Raw genomic sequence first — 23,880 nt, 5'->3', positions numbered from 1 at the left:
GAAACATAGAAATGACCATTAGCTACTCAAAACACAACTGGACAAAAAAAAACGTAAAAAAACTAAAGAGCGAGTCATTTCAGGAATTTTTGAGAGTGAGTTCTGTGAAGTCGATTAAAATCACTATTAAGAGTCATAGGGAATCTGTTCATCATCAGTTTTGTTTGTAAATGTTATGTAATTCACTCACAGTTCTTGGAATGCGTAGATCCTTTTTGGATCCCTAATTGTTTCCTGCCTCTCTTCCCCTTCGCCTCTCACAATTCTGACTGCAGATCTTTGTCTCAATCTCTCCGCCTCTAGTTTTGTTTGGGTTTGCTTGACAGATGGTACTCTATGTACTGAGACTGTTTGTCCTAGGGCTGTGTTTTGGTAAAAATGCTTATGTTCTAATACTTGGCTTAATCTGATGAGTTCCGATAAGCCAAATGTGCAAAAATACAGGCGGTTTAAGGTCTTCGAGTTTAAAAAGTGTGTCCTAATAAAATGTCCATAAAAATGTCAATTTTAGCACACATGTATCAACAAGTAGTACAAAGAGTGCTAGACAACTAATCCTGCCAGCACCAAAACAGGACACAGACTGCATCCCTCTACGGACACACTGAAGCTTGAGTCGCCATTGGCTAGACTCTCCAGACTTTTTGCATGGAATGCAAGAAGAATCAAATGAAAAAAATAGACATAAATATAAAATATAAATTTCAAACTAGGACACGTAAACAGTCTGTAATGAGAACAAATACAGTCAATGCAATAGTACAAATAAACGATAAAGATAAAAATGACGTATATACAGTGATTTCAGGTAGATCTAAAGGCCCCGATACTTCAAGCGAAATCGAAGAACAAACTGATGTGACATCATTTCAAACAAAATCAGGTCAAAACGAAGTTCGTTTGGATTTCGAAACAGCTTGCCAAAGCAAACTTTCCGTAAAAGTTTGCTCCAGCTGGTAAACACCTTTGTACTACCATTGGTCCGTGGTGATTACGAAAAAGGTAGGTGTTTAATATGATAAAGCTGCTTGATTTTAAGCAATTTATTGTATTAAGTGCAGAGCTCGTGCAAACATATCCACGTTGCTATGATCAAATGCTTTTCTTATGCTTTAAAAAAAATGCTTGCTGTTTTCTCAATTTCATTGTGCTTATTTTGTTTTTGAGAGAGGAATGCGCGCAGCACATATTTACATACTCATATTAACGTCGCTCTCAGCAGTGTGGGCGTCATCACATGTTTGATAACGGTATATATCGCTGGTCACGTATTTCCAACTTCGTTTTACCCCCAAGCGAAGAACGAAAAAGAACTTCGCCGTGGGTAAATCGGGGCCTTAACAGTAGTTAGATACACATTAGGTACAGAAATTGAATAAAGTAATCAAATGTAAAACAACACTGCAGTCTTCACTGTATAAATTAAATATAGATTTGTATTAATTCTTATTAAAGTTACAGAAGTTATTCAGTCACGATCATTGCGTGATTAGATTTTTTTTGTTTTATTAACATTAATAAACACAGACTGCAGCAGGCATATTAGGCTGCTGTCACTTTAAGACACTGCACAGATCCAATATACTGATGCTGTTAAATATGCATTTTCTATCTCGCCTGTTTACATTCACTTAAGACATGACTGATTATGTTTACTAGGATACACACCAAAATTTTTACATCATTTTGTGTGAAATTGTCTGTTCAAGCTCAAGATGTGAAAGGGCTCAAATCAGGATTTCGGGGCTTTATGTCAGACACGCGCGAGTTATCTTCCGGTCTTCTTGTGCTTGAATGTTTAAATAGGCAAGGCTAAAAAATACGTGCAAATGATACATTTTAATGACTATGCAGCACTGCTCCGATCGAGACAGTGACAGTTCTGTCAACTCTTGGTCATCAGGCAGTCCTGTCGAGCCCTGCAATTTACTTGCTATTGGCTTATTAAAGACTTTTTTTTTTTTTTGTCGCCTAGTGTGAAATTTGGTTGCATATGTGAGTGACTTTCTCACATTGTAGAGGGTTGGACTGACTTCCGTTACAAAAGTTGAGGTATCATTTATGTCTGTAGCACAGAGGCAAGTTATGCACCAAAGGTTAATACTTAGGGTTTTGCAAAAATTATTGGCAAGAACCACTAAATCTAGAAAGTTTGACATTTACCTTGAAATTTTGGCTACGATAGTGAATGTATTCATACATGCTTTTATTTATCATTTATTTTCATACATCTGTTTTATATTAGCGTCTTTTCAAATTCATCTTGTCAGATTTTACTCTTGTCTCATACCCAGACTTTACAACTTAAACCATGAAAATCAAGTATAAAAGATGACAAGTTAGAAATTCTGATGAAATAAACAGAGTGAAATGATCATTTGTCATTTTAATTATTTATTGGTTAAAAATGATCTAATTTCAAATATTATTAGTATGCCTGTCCCACAGTGTGCATGGAAAATAAAGAATATAATTTATGTAATTCCCAAACAAACTTATATTTAAAATGTATTTAATTGTATTTATTTAAGATGTGAAAAATGCTAGCTATGAAGTTAACCCTTTGGCTGTTATATTCCAAAAAGTATATTTTCTAGTGCCCATACTTGAAACACCCAATCATCACCTCAGGCTCACTAATTGTTTCTATGGAAATGCTTATAACATCTAAATGTACCTATGATTGATGACCATTGAATTATTTTACCACTACTGTAGCAAAGCTCAAGGTTCAGGGAAGGAGAATGCCGACTGCCGCATATAAACATAATAAAACAGCAACGTAAATGTCCAACGCCTGTAAATGTCCCAGGCCTGGCACTCGCTCACTCTTCTGAGGTTCCTTCGTGGGACTCGACCGGTGTGCTGTGCAGGTGTCTCTCATTCACGTTCGCTCCGCCCAGCCAGCTTCATGACTCAACTACATTAGTTCACCTCTGTTTGCTCTCCCGAACTGTTTACCAATGAAAAGTACACCATGTAGCATCAGCTACAGTAAAATGGCATATGAAACATATGAGTTCTTCCTAACTTACTATAGCTGTCGAGGCCGCTGCCATTCTGACTCTTTATATATTACATCACAAGTCTGAGGTTTCATAATTGTGAGTTTCCAACTTGTAATCACGAGGTTGACGAAGACATGAACTTTTTTTATCGTAATTATGTTAAATATGACTAGGACCCACTGAACCTTAGTCTTAAGGAGAACACTGCTGCCTACTGAGCCATGTGTGGGTATCTGAGCTCTTTCTGTCTATCTGTCTATCTGTCTCTCCCGTCAGAGGCACAGATCTGTGGAAGTGTATAATTGCCCATCTGTGAACAACAGGTTGAGCCGCACTCAGGGCTGACTCATATTTCAAGTTCCTTCCTGGTTTCCTGTCGTTTTATACGCTTTCAAGCACAGCCCTCTTGTGTATCTTCTGTTTTAGTGTTTTATATTTCTGTAAATTTAGTCAATTAGCCATGTTGTTTTTTTTTGTTTTTTTAAGAACATAAAATTAAAGTTGACTTTCACTGCTTGATTACTAATGTACATTTCGTGTTTGATTTACATAATGTTCCATTCAAAGCAAAAACTGCATGTTTAATAAGAGTAAATGACTTGTTTGGCAAAGTATCAGCTTGGACTGAGAAATATAGTGAATATTCATAATAAACATTAGTTCAAAAGTTTTCACACCGACTGCAGTTATTTGATAAAAAAAAAAAAAGTAAAAACAGTAAGTTAGTCAACAGTAATAAAAGCTGATTTGTCATCATAGGAATAATATTTAATAACATTCCTATAAATCTATGTATGAAAATCCAAGTATGGCCTTTTAATCACAATTAACTGGTCTGGAAGTTTGCAAGAATTGTACAAATACTGTTGTTCCACTCAATGTTAATGGATTTAAACGGTTCACGAGTAGTTGAAAAATGTCACCCAGTTAGTTTGAGTTTAATATGAGACCAAATATTCACTATAGGGTTCAAATCTGGACCAAAATATGAGCCTGATGGACTTGTTCTCAAGCCACTTCTTGGTTGTTTTTGCAATTTGGGCAGGAGCATTGTCTTGTTGAAAAATAACATCTGATATTCCTCTTTTGAAAACAACTTTTCATTTGTGGGAAGCAAGCCATTCTGCAATATTCTCCTGTACTCCAAACAGGGGTGTAATTTCGAGATATCGCAATATTAAAATGTGACCATATGTATCGTTGATGTAAACTATGATTTGCAACTTGGAGTTAGTTTTATACAAGGCTCAGCTTACTGTATTTATAAGGTATACTTCAGAAATCTTTACTGCTTAATATATTTGTGGAAACCATGATGCATTTTATTCAGTATTCTTTGATGAATACAATTCTTATTTTAAATAGAAATATTTTGTAACATTATAAAGGTATTTACTGTCACTTTTGATCAATATATAGAATATTTGTAGCTTACCCTGCCCATGTAACAGTCAGAACGTGTGTGTATTTTAGGTCTGGACTGTTCAATAACTGTACCAGGAAATGTTTCGTTCTGGACACGTGAGGAATACAGCAGCCATGGCTTGGCGCGGGCGTCCCACAAGGCTGTGGTTCATGAAGACGTGATGTGGGTGATAGGTGGACATGTGTTCAACTACACACACTACCAGATGGTGACTGCGTGAGTACACACACACACACACACACACACACACGGACACATCATAGGATAATAACTTTACTGACTCTGAGTTTCACTTTCTCCTTTACTGTGGCTCAGGTTCAACATCTCCTCTCAAAGCTGGATGCCGTTAAACCGTTCCGTCAACTCTATAACTGGACGCTACGGTCATTCTCTCTCACTGCATGAGGTTTGTTAATGGATGAGATGATGCTGAATAGTGTTCTTCTACTCTAAAATCTTCATTATAATGTCTAGACAAAGCCAAAATGATTATTAATCGTCTTCCAGGCTTATTTAAGGATGCTTTTAATGCTTTCATCTTCTAGTTTTAGATTATACCTTCAGTATACAGTGTATTTCATATTTCATGTTTTTTTTACGTGCGAGCCTGCTGTATTTATTCTGAACACACATTGCACTGAGACCTGTTTCTCTCTGATCTCTTAAGTTATTTGTCTTTGTGTGTATGCATACAGGATAAAATCTACATGTACGGTGGGAAGATTGACTCCACGGGAAACGTGACATCCGAACTGTGGGTGTTCCACACGCGGAACCAGTCGTGGGTTTTGCTAAATCCGAATGCTAAAGAACAGTATGCAGTCGTGGGCCACTCTGCACACACCGTCCAGCTCAGTCTCGATGGATCGGAGCCCGTCATACTGGTCGTCTTCGGACACTGCCCTCTTTATGGATACATCAGCCGAGTGCAGCAATACGACATTGGTAAGCAGCACGCAGTACTGATGTTAAAGTACAAGACAGGGAGATACATTGAATATTTACATTATTATTGTGATCATTTTTGCTATTGTAAATATTGCAATGAAGTTGCGAACTTTTTTTTAGGAATATTGCCCTCTTTGTATCATTTTCTTCATATGTTTATGTTGGTACCTTTTAAATGTTCTTTTTGTGTTCATTTGATCAAAAGCAGTAAGTGGTCACTGCTTAAATGTAATTTTATTGTGCGTATTTTACAGTAAACATTTTGTGTGTACTTTGCAATATTACTTTTGATAGATAGATAGATAGATAGATAGATAGATAGATAGATAGATAGATAGATAGATAGATAGATAGATAGATAGATAGATAGATAGATAGATAGATAGATAGATAGGATTTCTCAAATATAGTCGCAATTTAGAAAGAATAATTGAGATTTTAAGTCAGCCCTACTTGACAGAAAAATCATCTGGGTACTTTTCATATACATGCTGCATATTTTCCTTTTTTTTTCAGCATCATGCACATCACATTTTTAAGATGGCATGTAAAAAATCCCTTCTTTTTGGAAACAAAAAAAAAGTACCTTTTAAAAACAGGCCCCAGGACACCCGTTTCATTCAGTGTAGCTGTTTGAAAGGAAGAATTCATCATCCCATGTGAAAGCACCATAATCCTTTTCAGAAAATTGAGTGCTGTCCTGGACTGAAAGTCACAGTGAACAGTTGTGACCCAGTTTCTGTCTGTGGAATCAGACTGCTGGGCACCGCATAGACTGACTATGTTAAAATAAAATGTGACTAAAATTAAAATAAGGCCCCTTTTTGAAATTATTTTTCATTTTGTGTGAAATGTTTTGCAGTTTGAAAAGAAATCATTGTCGATTGTTTGTCATTTGTGCAAGGGAGAGGAGACTGGAGCTAGTTTTCACATTTTGGTTTCTATAACAGTGAATGGATGCCAGTGTGATTTGAAATCTACTGCTAGGGAAAACAAGCATTTATTCAATTAGGCTTTTGACTCAAAACCTTATAGATTCTGATGTAGTCCTTCCTCAAGTGAGAGTCATCCCTTTCTTGGCCTTGTTAGCAGTAATTGTATTTTGAACTCTACTGCCCTCTGGTGTTGTAATGAAAGAGCAACATCAAAAATATTTATAACTATATCTTGTTAGGTTTCTTCCTTCACTAACTCTCATGCTTTTCACTGTTCCCTATGCAGTAAAGAATACATGGAGTGTTTTAGAGACTCGTGGGGCACTGGTTCAGGGTGGCTATGGGCACAGCAGTGTGTACGACCCTCAAACACGCTCCATCTACATCCATGGAGGCTACAAAGCTTTCAGCGCCAATAAATATGGCCTGGCCGGAGACCTGTACCGCTATGATGTGGACAACAAAATGTGGTGCGTTGAGTGGCATTACAGCTTTTAATTTCAACACTGACTGCATTTTGACTTCAATCATGATTATGTTCTTTTTAAGGCTATGCTTAAAATTGAGTTGCTTATTTTGCATTTGCACTAATACTGTGAAAAAGAAAAAATATAACTCTTACAATTAAATTAAATAATAATATCACAAAATATTACCTCATTGATATATTACTGATTCAGCACACTAGAAATGGAATACACTACTGTTCAAATGTTTGAGATAAGATAAAAAAAAAAAAAAATGTATTCAACAAGGGTGCATTAGATTAATCAAAACTGACAGTAAAGACAGTTACAAAATGTTTCTATTTTAAATAAATGCTATTCTTTTGAACTTCGTATTCATTAAAGAACTTGTTTTACCAGAAAAGATTTGATCATTTTTACCATATGTTAATGTAAAACATCTTTATTAATACTTTTACATTAATATTAACTGCTGTGTTTTTTGTAATTATGCAACTTTTGTAGATTTGTAGCTCTGTTTTTGGCATGAAGATAGCCTCATATGCTGACACGGTATTAAAAATCTATATTACTACTATTCATAAAAGAATCCTGAGGTGAAAAAAAACTATCAAGGTTTTGACAAAAAATATTGATAATAATGAGAAATGTTTCTTGAGCTGCAAATCAGCATATTAGAATGAATAGGGTTTACGTTTTAAAATATTTTAAATTTAAAAAAAAAAGTTTTATTTTGGATTTTAATAATATATTGTTTTTACTGTATTTTGATAAAATAAGTGAAGCTTTGGTGAGCAAAGAGAGCTTTTTAAAAACACTTAAAAAAAATCTTACCGACCTCAAACTTTTGAAAGGTAGTTTACATTCATACAGAAAGCTTGCACATGGTACAGTGTACATGATCTACACTACAAATAGTGTGTAGTATGCTAGTGCGCTATTCTGAACATAGTTTGCCTTTGTTCTGTTGCTTTCTCTGGGTTTCCGCTGATGATGTTGCTTATTGACCTGTAGGTTGATTCTGAGGGACAGTGGTTTTTTCCGTTACCTCCACACGTCGGTGATCGTTGGCGGGAACATACTGGTGTTTGGAGGGAACACACACAATGACACTTCAATGAGCCACGGAGCGAAGTGCTTCTCCTCAGATTTTATAGCATACAACCTGGGTGAGTACCAAACAGTCTTTGTCACCTGAATATTCAAATCACACATCTCCTGTACTTCTGTGTAGCATTCGCATTATCCTCCATCTCGCGTACAGTCGTGTCTGCACAGTTTTACAGTATACTCAACCACGGATTAGCACAGATGGACGCGTTCGACACATGCCCAGTACATTAACTTTTTTTTGTACCAGACGTGAGGGGGCAGCGATGATAGAAGAAGAAAACTAGCATATTCGCCATTGCTTGCAAAGTTTAAAACAAGAATCAAAACAAAAATGTTGGAGAAGGATATGCTACTTTGTTTACTGATTTGTATTGCTCTTTGCACATTCTCTTCAGCTACTGCACAGTACATCACAACTGTGTGTTGCCACCTAGTGGGCTCTTCTATCTCAACATTCAACTTGCGCATGAGCTGTTGTACGCGCACCGTCCATGCCATCTCAAAAATTGGGACAATCCCGATGACGAAACTTCCGCCACGCCGACTGTGCGCAGACCGTCCCATAATACAGACAGCCGAAGTATATGTTGAACTTTATCCAATCAGAATTAGGAGTAGGTTTTATTCCTGAGTCTTTTGTTTTGAAGAAAATGTGACTGTAAAGGCCCGTTTACACCAACTTAGGTGTTCGGCGCAAAAATTCTGTCTGATTTTCGCGTGTAGTGTCTGTTCAGCCAAATGTGTAAAAACCAACATGCAAGTTCACTTTGTGACAGTAGGTGGCACTTATAGACCAGCAGAAATAGCCCTGTCAACCCGGTACACAAAGTGGTTTGCAACTTTCCATTTCTGACACCTGCTTGTCACAGAGAAGAAAGGAAGTCCAACAATCTCTCTCAAACTGATGATTTTTGTGTTTACAATACCAAATAAATGCGTACAGAAACAAGAGAGCTATTTCCCGATTTTTATCTCTGCTGTTTACGGATGCTTGGTTTTATAGATGGTGCATAAGCGGCACCAAGTTTTTTGGACCAGCAGCGGATCTTGGCTAGCCTGGTAATACCAAACTCTGCTACTTCGCTTTGCTTCGTAGACAGAGTCTGGAAGGGCGTAATTGAAAAGCGTTTTCTTTCTTGCGGGGGGGGGGGGGTTTAAAGTTGTCTGAAGTTTAAAATCATTGGTTACCCGTAAGCCAATCACATAAAGTTTGGTTAAGAAGTGTGTTATGCGCCGACTCAGCCGCATTGAACTTCAACTGTAAACACATGTATGATGCGAAAACAAAACCATCGAGCGAAATACCGGACTGAACATGGCTGTGAACGACTTTTGCAGATTATGTGAAGTAAAACTACGAATCCACGGTACAATCAGCGTCTGCGTCACGGCTCTCAGCCCGCCCTCTGTTCGTTGATTGGCCGGCTGTTTTGAGGCCGGAGGAAAACTGAAAGACAGGTCAATATCTCAGACTGAGTACAGAAGCGAACTGAAATTGAGCGGAAGTACGAAGTCTGACGTAGTCAGGCTAGATCTTGGCAAAAGTGCAACTGAAATGACCAAAGCTCAAATCTTATTGGTTATCTAGTTTTCTCAGCAGTGTGATGGAAAATAGATAAGAACATCTCTCCATAAAAAAAAAAATCTGCTGCAATGATGTTTTGTGACTATTCATGTTGATCTAAACACACGTTTACAGTCGTTCTTTAAAAAAAAAATTTTGTTTATCGCACCAAAGTTTTCACACCAAACATTTATATTGCATCCATCAAGTTCCAAATAAAGACGCTTAAAATGTGAAAAAAAAAAAGATTGGAGTAGGGCTGTGAAACGATTAATCACGATTAATCGCATCCAAAATAAAAGTTTGTGTTTACATAATATATGTGTGTACTGTGCATAATTATTTTGTATATATAAATATACATGCATGTATATATTTAAGAATTTTTTTATTTATATATTAAATATTTATGTTTATTTATAATACAAATTATATATATATATATATATATATATATATATATATATACATACACACACAGTATATATAAGCAACTATTTCTTAAATATATGCATGTGTGTATATTTATATACAAAATAATTATGCACAGTACACACATATATTATGTAAACACAAACTTTTATTTTGGATGCGATTAATCGTTTCACAGCCCTAGATTGGAGATAAAGGACATAATTCCCTGAATATTAAAAAATTGGCCTTCCCAAATTGAATTTCCAGCTAAAAAACTAAATTGTATATGATTATGGTTTTAATTTTGGTCAGCCTACCACAACTTTTCAAGTTCTATACCATTGACTTCCTGCATCCTCTTACTTATTGCGTATATAGTATAATATGTCTATCTTTCACAATATTGAACAGCAGAGGAGACACTTGCGCAGAAAGCATAATTGGATTTCTGTGCGTGTAGCAGCAAGCCATTAGAGACTGAAATACACTCATCAGGGGGCTCTTGCAGAAAGATGCGTGATCTTAAAGCCATTATTTTATGAGTGACACATTTGAGTTTTATAATCTCCAGGGATCGTAGTAGACATGCCTGTCTGCTGGTATTCGCTTTTCATGTAGATAATGAGGGATACTATGATGTCAGACTAGATGCACTGCAAGCAGAATATGATTCGTGGGTGGGAATTTGAGCGTCTTTTGAGAAGTTTGTAGTGCCTATATAATACACAAGAAGCTTCAAACACATCAGAAGTGTCTGCGTTTGCTTATTCATCATTATATGTCGCTCCTCTTCTAAATTTCTTTCTCTTGTTCTTCCCATGCCAACTTCTCTTTAGAGATGCAGACTAGTGCTGTGGTAATCTGTAATTAAGTAGAGGCCTGTCTCGGCCCTGAGGGTAATTGCTCTGTCCTTACGAGCTGAACTCAATTATACTGGCCCACACAAGGATGCGGAATTCCATTTGTCAGAAATGTTGCCAGCAGAGGGCAGTGACTTGTCACACACACACACTGCACTAATAGCAGCCATCTCTCTTCATGCTTCTCTTACTTCAGTTAGATTAGCCGCTAACTCATTCTATTTAACATGTAGGAAAGAGATGATATGATATTAAAGAGATAGTTCACTCTAAAATGAAAATGAAGTCATCTTTTACTCATCCTGGTTTTGTTCTAATGCTGTATGCCATTCTTTCCTTTTCAGACCACAAAAGAAGAAATAAAATAAAAAAAGCGAAAAAGTAACACAGAATGGTCCCATGTGACATGTATCGAATATTCAAAGTGTTCTGGGGGTATATGATAGGGTTTGGTGAAAAACAAACCAAAATTTAATTTAATGAAAATCCTGAACTTTTCCGTTGGTCAAGTTAATATCTCCGGACAAATGCGAGCGGGAATTTTTTTTTTTTTACATTTCTCTTTTTGTGGTCCGAAAAAGAAAGAATGGCATACTGCATTAGACCCACACCAGGGTGAGTAAATGATGATTTAATTTTCATTTTAGGGTGAACTATCCCTTTAAGGTTCAGCTCAGAAAATGCAGCAAGTTTATTTTACAAAGATGCAGAGCTGCGGGAACTGGAAACGTTCACTTTTATCCCAAATTTTGTGGTATTAAAATGTTACCTAGTTTTAATGTACAAGTTAAGTTGCCTTATAGCCTCTGCACTTCTTCACAGCTCATTTATTTATGTATAGCCCCAGGATGAAGGTTGGTCTTATGAATATTAACTGGGTAACGCTAGTAGAGATTACGGAGCAATGATTAGTCTTAACTAATTAATATTCATGAGCTCAATCTTCTCTATAGCGATGTCTCTAAAATGTATTCCAGCAGCAGTGGGTGGATGTGTCTGAAATGAAATTCGCTTTGTCTGTCATTTTTCTCTTTTCTAGCTTGTGATGAGTGGACTATACTGCCCAATCCAGATCTTCATCATGACGTCAACCGCTTTGGCCACTCAGCTGTGTATCACAATGGGTAATCTCAATGTTTTTTTATGTCTTCTGTAAACATCTAGTCTCACTTATAATAGCTTATTTTAGATTAAACATTATGTACACTATTGTGAAGGAATAGTTAGGGTTATATGCACTACCGTTCAGAAGCTTTTTTTTAAAAGAAATTAATATTTTATTAATCAGGGATGCATTCATTTGATAAAAAGTGACTATAGACACATATAATGTTAAAAAAGTAATGTTTTCAAATAAATGCTGTTCTTGATCTTTCTATTCATCAAAGAATCCTGAAAAAAAAATCACAATTTCCACAAAAATATTAAACAGCACAACTTTTTTGAACATTGTTGATGATGATGATAATAATACTAAATGTTTCTTGAGCACCAAAATCAACACAGAATGATTTCTGAAGGAACATGTGACACTGTAATTCATCCCATGTAATAAATGACATAAAAAAAAAAAATATATATATATATATACACACACACACACTAGAGCCCTGCGCGAGACTGTTTTCTTCATCCCACTCCCGCCCGCGCTCCGAATTTCTGACCATTACCGCCCGCTCCCGCAACGTATGTGTTACACTCCCGCAATATGTATGTCCGCTCCCGCAAAACTCTGAGAATTTATTCCCGCACAATAATAGAGATGCATTGATTTTGTGTCTTCTCCCGTCCCGCAGGAAAAAACACGTATATGTATTGCTATTATTAAAGAGATTCATGGGGTTGTTTGTTTCGTTTCCCTGGCCTGCATGTATTCTGACCAGGGATGGAAATTAACTTTTTTGTCCACCGGCCACTGTGGCTGGTGGATTTCAAAATCTACCAGTCACTCAATGTTTTTACCAGCCACTTTCTTGTTTTTAACCGACAATGTGTAACTGCATGTGAAAATTAATACTACAAGACCTACAATACTAAAGCAGTTTATTTAATCTCAAGTCTCAATGAAATACTGACATTTTCTCTTTCTATCTTATATATATATATATATATATATATAATATATATATATATATATATATATATTATATATATATATATATATATATATATATATATATATATATATATATATATATATATATATATATATTTCTCTTTTTTACCTGGATGTGGCATTTGAATGATTCGTGGTCTTTTATGGCTTCCAGTTTTAGGTTTTTAGTCCCAACAATGAAACTAGGGCTGGGCGATATGGACCAAAAGTCATATCCCGATTATTTAGGCTGAATATCGATATACGATATATATCCCAATATTTTTTCCGCAAAGTGAGAGCAAATGTTCAGTCAAAGTCAAAGCCAAATATGACATGTCACAAGTAGTTTTATTGAAACCGGCTATTTCCACACACACAAGTACTGTCCCCCTTTACTTAACATAAATTGTAAGAATATGACTAATAGTAAAGACTAGTACTAATAAATAAACATTAGGCCTATGCTAAAGCTATTAAATAGCAGTCCCAAACTAGTTTTTGTTAATACAATGTTGGTATGAGCCACTAGAGTCATTTAAAAATATAAAAAATAACAAAGAAAAATAAAGTGGCATTTTGGGGTTAATATGGAAACGACAGTTACCATGGTGAATACACAATATTAACAATAACTGTTAATGAACCATGGAAACTGCTCCTGGTGAATAGTATGAAAATCATCCCTGCATTACTTTTATTTTGTGTAATTTACAACGTAACGGCGTTGCATGCTCGTAGTTTATTTTGCACTTTATATACAGTGAGGCGATACACAGCGCGCGCCGCCACATTTGCGCGTGCAATTGAAGAGTGTTTGCTACGAGAACAGGATAACGGCTGACGTGACAGGACAAGAAAGTCTGTTTTTCTGAGGTGAAAGACTTTATTTCAGCGTACACTTATGTCCTCTAAAAGTGTCCGCCGTCTGTGTGAAACAGTATTTATTTTTTTACCCGCCACGGTGGCCGGTAGGTGAAGCGAGTTTACCCGCCACAACACAAAATCACCCGCATTTGGCTGGTGGCGGGTGCTAATTTCCATCCCTGATTCTGACGCACTGGTCAGGAAGATGAATAGATAGATTTTTTTTTTTTTTTTTTTTTTTTTTTTTTTTCGTCCATTCCCGCCCGCAGCAAAGTTCAAACCGCCCGCTCCCGCGAGATTTGCGTTGGGTCCCGCGGGACCCGGCAGGACTCAATCCCAATGCAGCCCTCTACCGAGCACTGCCCACCGTCAGGAAACTACATCATTCCACTGGCTTCCGACCAACATTAAGTCAAGTCACCTTTATTTAAATAGCACTTTTTACAACACAGATTGTATCAAAGCAGCTTCACAGTGATAACATGAAAATAATACAACAAAGTTTGTTTCTAGAAAAAAAATTGCAGTGGCAAGGAACCAAAACTCCATCAAGGTGAAGGAATAGAGAAAAAAACTTCGAGAACCCAGGCTCAGTCGGGGGCCTGTTCTCCTCTGGCCAACGAGCGAACAGTGTATGATTATGATTCAGACAGCATTATAGGTCAGAAGTCAGATTGGATCAGAACATTCAGAATATTATCCAGTTCCATCTGGTTGGAAGACAGAGTCATCACGTTAATATAAGAGAACAGAGGCTAATGTTTATTTATTCAGCACAGCAATTTAGTTCGACCTTAACCGTCTGTTCTGCACATTTCACAAGTGACTGCTTCGTCAATCAGGAACAGTTCAATGCATTTTTTTTTAAAGAAGCTACTCATCAAAGATGCTGCAGTCTCTACAGTTCATAGTTTTACAAGTTTACCTTTGCAGCATAGGTTCTCGCGTTCTGTGGGCATCTTTGCACAAGTTACACCTTTTACAGAAAAAAGTAACATTGTATAAGAAATTGTAGCACGTCAACTTACAGTTGGAAAGCAATAGTTAAATAGCTTACTGCATTCAGTGTCTGTCTGCTAACGTTACGTATTAGAAAGCAGTTAAGTGTTTCAAAATCAGTGTAGAACTAGCTATTAACAGACATATTTTGGAATTTGACAAAAAGAAGTCTTGAGTTTGTTTACAGACAGTTTAAATTAGCGTTAACCTTAAATCTGCGTGCAGCATTGATGTAATGGTAATTATAATACTCTTACAATAACGCCGAAAGTAAGGAGGTGGATGTTTGTCTCCTGTCGTCGCCAATTTGGGGTCTGAATCTGGCTCGAACATATAAGGCCGGATAACATTTCCCTCAGCAATGTCCATCATTACAGGTGTTTTATTTACCTTACTTGTGAGCATCACCAAGCCAGTGCAGGGTACAGCACACATGACCCTAGTTACCTGTGGTTGGCTTGGCCGTAGAAAGCAACAGGCCAATCAGAAGAGAGACTCATGAATATTAATTAGACAGGCCAAAATCGACCTGTTCTAAGCAGATATATTTGTAACTGTAAAAATATATTGGGATGGTTTTTGGTACTTATACCACAAATATATATTCTTAAGGACATCAAAACCTAAAATAAAACTTCAGAAAGGTGTACAATATGGGACCTTTAAATTATATAATAAAATCTGTCTAATGGTGCCTTCACGTGCTATGGTAATTATGGTAAATACCAAAAGCCGACATGTAAAATGCACATGAACACCCCCTCATGTGGTATTTTCCACTGGGCAACTCGTAGAATATTTTGATGCACGAGTTGCCGAGATGAGATAACCTTTGACCTTTTCAAAATGGCGGAGAGCAACGCAAGAGTCGTGAATACTGTTAGCAGATAGTTTTTGTAGCCAATACAATGTTGTGTCATTAACAATTGTAATATAATGCGTTAACACTCAATTTTCAACTTCGCTGCAATTTCCTTGGTTCATATTTAATCATTTTATGTCGTTTTATTATTTTTTATTATTAATTATGTTTTAATCATCAGAAAGCACCACATTTACGTTTTTTGTTTTTTTTGTAAAGATAAAAAAGATACTCTACTGACACAGACCTTGCGGGCACTCTACATTACGACAACAAAAGCACTTGAACACAACACACTGGTAAATACCAGTTTACAAGTGGAAAATATCATCTTTTCCAGAGCACATGAAGGCAGCATTAAACTGTTATGACCATGTGAACACATACTGTATTATGGGAAACCATGTTTCATGTGAAAATATCGGGAAGAGACATAGCCAAGATTGCATTTGGGTATCACATAACCAAATTTTCATCTAACTAAAAATCAAATCCACCTCGAAAGAATGATGGTACAACTAGTATGCTAATCATTTGTAGTGAATAATTTAGGTAAGTGATTTAACAAAATATGAGCAGTATATGTATACTTTTGCTATTAAATCCTCTGTTAACATGCCATACAAACTGTAAACAGGCTGTTTGCTTTATTACAAACAGTTGAAATGATTTCCTCAGCTAATTGACAGCATGCCGCTGATGCTTAAGTTGTATTGAGTCCTGAATATTCCTCTGAAAGTGTTTCTATTTCTGTGGCACTTGAACTCTGTCACAGTAAATATGAAGTCTATATTTAAATCTGCCTGTAATCTCCTTCCGTACGGATTAGTCAAATTAAGTCGTAATTTGAATAATTATCCATAAATAACACATCTCAATATTAGTGCTTCAAATTGCCAGCTGAACAAACAGTCTTTTAACTGCACACATTTACACAGTCGCACACACTCTCACAGAAGTGGCACTCTCCTGTGAGATTTTGATGTAAGCTCACTGTGATCTGTATTCTTACCCATGATTCCCAGCGTCATTGTCCGTGCCGATGTGACCATTCAGTGACCCCTCTGTGGGGATCTGGGGCACAACACAGCTTTTCCTGTTTGACTTGTCGGTCTCATGCGCTTTATTCATCACTCCTCCCAACTTCCTTTGTTATTCCTCATCCATGCTGCCCTCTTCCTCCTCACCCTTCATCTCTCTCCCCTCTCATCTCTCGCATCTCTCTCTCATGCTTTCAGATATCTGCGAGGTTAATCTGTGTCTCTCTTTGTGTGTGTGTGTGTGTCAGGGTGATGTACGTGTATGGAGGCTTTAACAGCCTGATGCTCAGTGATTTGCTGAGGTTCACCCCTGCGAGCTGCGCTGCTTTCTCTGAGAAGCTGGAGTGTGCGACGGCTATACCTGGCTTGCAGTGTGTGTGGAACTCCTCTACCTCCACCTGTATGTCCTGGGACGCAGCGGCACCCCATGACACAGAGAGCTTGAGAAACACCTGCAGTCCCAGAGGGTGTAAGTGACACTTCATGTGTCTCTTTAGAACTATTCAGACAGGATTACAGTTCCAAACTGCATTTGAGTTACAATCATTTTATGTGGCGATACAGATAGGATTTGTGATCACTGTAGTTTTCACTGAGATGGGATTTTCGATTCATCTTACATTTTGATCTTATGGCTTATGCTTAAATGCCAAAACATTTTATTTACACTACTGTTCAAAAGGTTGGAGTCAGGAGGATTTTATTAAAGTGATTTAATACTTTTGTTCAGCAATGATGGATTAAATTGATTTAAAAAAAAAAAGTGACAGTAAAGACATTTATGATGTTACAAAAGAGTGATAATCAATAATCAAGAAACTTTGCTGCCTTACCATCAGTGCAGCAGGTGTAATGATATGACGCAGCGCCTGAAAATAGTCCCCAGCTCGGTAGACTATAGGGTCGACTATTTTCAGGCGCTGCGTCATATCATTACGCCTGCTCGACTCATGGTACGGCAGCAAAGTTTCTTGATTATTACGCAGGAATGAGAGTATAGTTCCTAGCCATATCAGCCTCGAAAATCGCAACTTTTCATTTTCCGTCGGTCTTAGTACACGATGTAACTACAGAAGAGTCAAGTTTTAAATAGGAAAAATATCGAAACTCTTTGGTCATTTTTTTTTGAGAGAGATGCTAATGGTCTTGTCCGATTCAATGATCTATGCTAAGCTATGCTAAAAGTGGTACCGCCAGACCCGGAGATCGGCTGAATGGATTCGAAAACGGTAAAACTCAACTGTTTAACTCTGGGGGAGTTGTAAAATGAGCCTATTTCCAAAAAAAGTGGAGTATCCCTTTAATGACCTGTCAGATGCAGTTACAACAGATTTATCTTTAGGATTAGCAGTTTGTATAACTTGTTTCAGATTACTAAATGCCCAGTTACCACCACAGGCATTGTATGCAGTAATTTATCTGTGTTTTCCAGATGTAGATGCTGAAAAGTGTGACCAATATTCAGACTGCTACAGTTGTACAGCCAACACCAACAGCTGCCAGTGGTGTGCGACGCTCTGTGTGTCTGGTCATAGTAACTGCACCAGTTCCCAGGTATGAATGAACATTTTAATATACTGTGACTTGGAGACAAGTGTGTGAAAGACCTTTCAATTTTCGAAAAATTTCAGTTGATGAATTTAGAAGTCTTTGCTCTGACATGTTTAATCTGTGTACCGCCTGCAGGGGGGGATAATGGAGTATGAGGCGTGTCCAAAGGATAACCCCTCCTCTGTGTGCAGCAAGAGGACCAGCTGTAAAAGTTGTGCCACAGATCAGAACTGCCAGTGGGAGATGAGAAACCAAGAGTGCACTACCCTGCCTGGTAATGAACACGAGCAATGTAATTAACTGGTCCTTTGACATTCAAATCATATATGACAGTGCGAGTTCTGCTCGCTCACAAAAACGAATATAATCAATGAATCTGTCTGTGCTGCGCAATGAACATCTTACTTGCATTGTATCTGCACATTGCTATTTATGATGAGAGAATTCACGAGAGTGCAGAACTCGGTGCTCTGAACAAAACTCCAGCGTTTTCAGCAGGTTTCTTCATCACTGATGACTAATCTAATCCTCTGATTGGCCATTGCATTCATGGACACAACAGATATTTGTGATTGGTTATAATGCTCAACGCTGCAAAAAACAGCCTATAAAAATAAATCTTTGATATGAGCAAATCGAAATGTAATGCCGCATTCAACATTTTTTCACATTTCACTTTAATAGATTTAGTTTAATCATGCAGAGGCATTTTATCCTTAATTTGGTGGGCATTTAGGATCATTTTGGTGTCATTTTTGCCCCAAGCGTCTGTTAATTTCCAACCCTGTTCATAAGTTAGTCTGGAGCCCTGATAATTATACCATGTTTGTGTTTTAGGGAATATTTGCGGTGAGAGTTGGCACCTGGTGGGGAATTCGTGTCTAAAGCTGATCACAGCCAAGGACTCGTACGACAACGCTAAACTGGGATGTCGTAGTCACCAGGCGGTGCTGGCGTCTCTCACCACACAGAAGAAAGTCCAGTTTGTCCTCAAAGAGATGCACAACAGATCATTGCAAGTGAGTTTGTGGCACACTTTCATAGTCTTTGGTCTTCATCACATGTACTTTCTTCGTGGCGTTGTCACCTAAGGGTTGTGAGGCACAAGTCTGCTTCGGTTGTATAGCCCTTCAGATGTTAAACTGAATTAAATATGATTTGTCCTGTGTGCTGCAGTCAAAAGCACTGATCACCCCGTGGGTGGGTCTGAGGAAGATCAATGTGTCCTACTGGTGCTGGGAGGATATGTCCCCGTTCACCAACTCCACGCTGCAGTGGTTGCCGGGCGAGCCCAGTGACGCTGGTTTTTGTGGGTACCTGGCTGAACCTGCTTTCAACGGACTGAAGGCGGCGACCTGTGTCAACTCTGTGAATGGGAGTCTGTGTGAACGTCCAAGTGAGAAAGATGCACATACACACACAGCATTGACCAAATATATATATTTTTTTCAGGAATGTATATTATATTATATTATATTATATTATATTATATTATATTATATTATATTATATTATATTATATTATATTATATTATATTATGCCTATTGGCATCAGTTATTGAAAAACCTTTTATTACCCATAATTTAAAAAATAATTGTTTTGGTTTTTGACATGAGAATCTTTAAAGGACTTTTTTTTATTCAATCCCGTTTTGTTCTCTCTCGTGTACCTTTCTTGCATTCTCTCTCTGTCCTTTCAGCGAACCACAGTGTGAAGCAGTGTCGGACGCCCTGTGCCCTGCGCTCTTCCTGTAGTGAGTGCACCAGTGGGAGCTCAGAGTGCATGTGGTGCAGTAACATGAGGCAGTGCGTGGACTCTAATGCTTATGTGGCATCCTTCCCCTACGGCCAGTGCATGGAGTGGTACACCATGAACAGCTGCCCACGTACGTCTGGCTCTCATTCAGTGGATTCATGCCTGTCAGCCTGTGTCTTGTTTCCACTTTGTAAATTGAAGATTGAACATTAGCACGTCATGTGCATATTATGGACAAAGCAGTCTTTTCAACTGACTTAAAATCAATTCAGATCAATAACTTGACACTACTGTCAAGGGTTCACTTTGAGATGTTTGCAATGCATGATAAACGTATGTGTTTTTATTGTAGCGGAGAATTGCTCTGGCTACAAGACCTGTGGTTACTGTTTGGACCAGCCTGGCTGTGGGTGGTGCACTGATCCCAGCAATACAGGACGGGGCCAGTGTATAGAGGGCTCTTACCGCGGTCCGATCCAAACACTGTTCCACGCTCCTTCATCTTCAGGCCCCTCCCTCATTCCTGCCCCTCAGCCAATGATGAATGTGAGCTTGTGCCCACTAGAGGGCAACTTCAACTGGTCCTTCATCCAGTGCCCAGGTAAAACTTATGTGACTTGTGTAAGGGATTTGTTCTGTAATAGTTGTTTATGAATGAATGAACTCATGAATGTATGAAGTAGGGCTGGACGATATGACAAATTCTAAATCTCGATTTTACCTCGATTACGAATAATGAACGAATTTTTTTTTTTTTTTTGCTTTTTTATTTATTTTATTTTTGCCCTCATAGTTCACTAACAAGGGTTGTACTGTAAATATGCTCAACCATTAAAGGTGGGATCTTTTTTTCTAATGAAAGAGTGCATTTCTTATCTTTGTGATTTTAAAATAATTGAAGGGAACATAGTGATGTTGTCTTGAGAAAACCCGAACCTTGAATCGAGACTCGAACTTGTATCGCGGAGATTGTGCAGAGCTACGTCAAATGTCATGGCGCTGCACGTAGTGCTATTGCTCCGACATAACAGCTAACGTTCAGCGGTTATTTTATCTATGGGTCGTAACATTTCTTACAGATTTCTGATTGTTCTAAATCAGATACAGATAAATTAGCACAATGAGAACATTTATTTGAATGCATTAGTGAGAGAGCGATTGCGTGTGTCGATTAGTCAAACCGTATCTCTATTAAATGTGAGGATGTGGGTTGTAGTTGCTTGAAATCAATGCTATAACTGTTGAATTTCTAAGCTACTTTAGTGATAAAACACAGGACAGCACTGACAATGAGTTTCTGTGCAACTGAATGTTTCTCTGTGCGCGCGATCTTCATGTCTGTATCAGCACAGTTTATCAATATAATGATACACATCCGATGGCCTAAAATTGTTTGAGTGTTCAAACTGGCAAGCCTTAAAACACATACAATTGACAAAGTTTAGTGAAGACACAAGCGAAAGTGATCTCTCTTCGAGTCTATATGTGTTGATTTGGTGTTTGAGTTCACCTTCATGTTGCTTCCATGCCACTGGACAGGGCGGAGTCACGTGACTACAGTATGTTTTTAAGGGGAAAGTATTAACAGGATAAAAAAAAAGGGAAAATTACGTAGATTAGAGGTTCTGAATTTTGGTTTCTATTACTTTTTGATTAAACGCCCTGCCCTAGTATTAATGAATATAGCTAAACTGAATTGCTAAATTGAATTGAATATCAAAATGTGGTTATACTTTATTTCGATGATCTACTTTTAGGCATTCTACTTACTATAAGTAACTTTGCAGTTAGGCATTATTTTCACATATACATTATTTCCAACATTGTTGTTGGAAGATGATAACAGTATTTTACTAGATTTGTAATAAGATGCATTTGTAAACCTGTTTCCCGTCAAAATAAAAGGGCAATTAAGACAAAAGTATTGTAATTTCACTACTACAGCATGGAGTAAAATAATATACTTACTAAATATTCATTTTTATTTATTTTACAGTGCATTTGTTTTACAATATATGGCTATTACTGTCAAAGGAATAATAATAATAATTTAATATTATTATTATTATTATTATTATTATTATTATTATTATTGGATCCTACTTGTTTGGCTTCCTAAAACACCAGTGTCAATGCACTGCAGTGAAGACTGAGACACTATATCACAACTAAAAAGAGGGTTAGCTGAAAAATACAGCTTTTTAAAGATATGTTGCACTGGCTCTATTTCTAGCTACTCTTATCTCATTTTGACTTCGGATAATGCTTCATTTTTATAGAATTATTCTTGTTTTCTTTGAATTGTTCTGTTTAATCAGTCTGTTCGTCTCTCTTGCAGCATGCCAGTGTAACGGACACAGCTCTTGTGTCAACGAGAGTGTGTGCGAGCGATGCGAGGACCTCACCACGGGCAAACAGTGCGAGAGCTGCATCTCCGGTTTCTATGGTGATCCAACAAACGGGGGCAGCTGTCAACGTAAGTCTAAACACGAGCCCATGCCAAAATACGGTTGACTGTTGTTGGTCATTTGATAGGAACTCAACTGTATGTGTTTTGTTGTTCATTTGCAGCGTGTAAGTGCAACGGCCATGCCAGCATGTGTAACTCTAACAGTGGCAAGTGCTTCTGTACCACCAAGGGCATCAAAGGAGACCGCTGCCATGTGTAAGTGTGCCTACACACACACACACACACACTCACACACTCGTTCTGTCTCAGTCTCTGGAGGCTTTCTTCACTCTGCCATTAGAAGTAATTTTGTCAAATGTACGGCAGATAGCATATTGTTATCTTGTCTCTATCAAACTCTGTTCCTTCTAATTCTATTCATTTTCACTCTGAGCTCTTGTTTCGTTCTGTCTCTCAGGTGTGAGGTAGAGAACCGTTACCAGGGCAACCCTCTGAAGGGAACATGTTACTGTGAGTATGTCAGTGCAGCGGCTGATGGCTCATCATATTGTGGCTATTTGAGTCATTTAGTCATTTTCAGAACTACTCATTTTGTCCTTACATGACTGATCCAGACAGAAACCGCAAACCTGTGCACGTTTCAGTCAGTCTGTGAAAATATCCACATATTAATGTCTCAGAGTGATACTTTTCCAATATTATATCTCATCCTTTTTCTTCTTTCTCACACACACTATATTGGTATTTCTCCAACACAGACACTCTGCTGATAGACTACCAGTTTACCTTCAGTTTGTCACAGGAAGATGACCGGTACTACACTGCTATCAACTTTGTGGCAACTCCGGATGAGGTGCGTTATGCTGACTAAGACATAAAAAACACTGTTCAAAAGGCATGTTTTTTCCACATAGTTTTACATTCGTGGTCTACTGGGTGTCAATCAATCGATAACGGCATCTTACCTTGATTTGTGAACACGATCTTGATATGATCAAATGGAAAACTAATTTGAGTGACGTTGAGTTGTGCATTTGGTGTTATTGTTATCAAAGTTTTTCATTTATTTATTCAGCACTTCACTGTTGAACAGAGGAAATGATGCATCAAATGGGTGGTTTACCAAGGACATGTTCTTAAGTTAGAATTGTGTAGAAACAGAATGCAGCTAATTTATATGTGTTACTCCCATACATAAATGCAGACTTAGTGAGCATAAGAGTTTTTTTTTTTTTTTTTTTGAAAAAGACTCAACTTTTCAACGATAGTGTAGATATTTTTGCTGGAAATTCACCCTCAAAATGTTTTATATATTACACAAGTTTGGAAATATATATTTTTTTTGTTTTTTTTGTTTCTCTTATGCTCACCAAGGCTGCTTTTGTTTAATCAAAAATACAGAAAACTGTAATATTGTGAAATATTATTACAATTTAAATGAACTGTTTTCTATAAATTCTATATATATTCTATAAATGTAATTTATTCCTGTGATCAAAGCTGAATTTTCAGCATCATTACTCCAGTCTTCAGTGTCACATGATCATTCTGATGATGATTTTCTG

General features: G+C 37.4%; 1 protein-coding gene across 2 annotated transcripts in view; it reads left to right on the top strand.

The window, feature by feature from the left end:
• The window catches only part of atrn (attractin), an 81,398-nt gene that overhangs the window by 27,446 nt on the left and 30,072 nt on the right, over positions 1–23,880 (top strand). The window contains exons 6-22 of one of the 2 annotated variants that reach the window (XM_084391187.1): positions 4,482–4,650; positions 4,750–4,840; positions 5,130–5,379; positions 6,604–6,787; positions 7,799–7,953; positions 11,775–11,859; positions 16,847–17,067; positions 18,031–18,152; positions 18,285–18,423; positions 18,987–19,168; positions 19,326–19,545; positions 19,850–20,035; positions 20,258–20,506; positions 22,244–22,381; positions 22,477–22,570; positions 22,773–22,825; positions 23,074–23,168. In XM_084391187.1, coding sequence (XP_084247313.1) covers positions 4,482–4,650; positions 4,750–4,840; positions 5,130–5,379; positions 6,604–6,787; positions 7,799–7,953; positions 11,775–11,859; positions 16,847–17,067; positions 18,031–18,152; positions 18,285–18,423; positions 18,987–19,168; positions 19,326–19,545; positions 19,850–20,035; positions 20,258–20,506; positions 22,244–22,381; positions 22,477–22,570; positions 22,773–22,825; positions 23,074–23,168 — 2,633 coding nt within the window. Of the gene's footprint in view, positions 1–4,481; positions 4,651–4,749; positions 4,841–5,129; positions 5,380–6,603; positions 6,788–7,798; positions 7,954–11,774; positions 11,860–16,846; positions 17,068–18,030; positions 18,153–18,284; positions 18,442–18,986; positions 19,169–19,325; positions 19,546–19,849; positions 20,036–20,257; positions 20,507–22,243; positions 22,382–22,476; positions 22,571–22,772; positions 22,826–23,073; positions 23,169–23,880 lie in introns of both variants that reach the window. The other variant, XM_084391186.1, reaches the window with a different exon arrangement.

Source organism: Rutilus rutilus (assembly GCF_951802725.1).
Source record: "Rutilus rutilus genome assembly, chromosome: 20".
Lineage (NCBI taxonomy): Eukaryota > Metazoa > Chordata > Actinopteri > Cypriniformes > Leuciscidae > Rutilus > Rutilus rutilus.
This window is presented reverse-complemented; position numbering and strand designations above follow the sequence as displayed.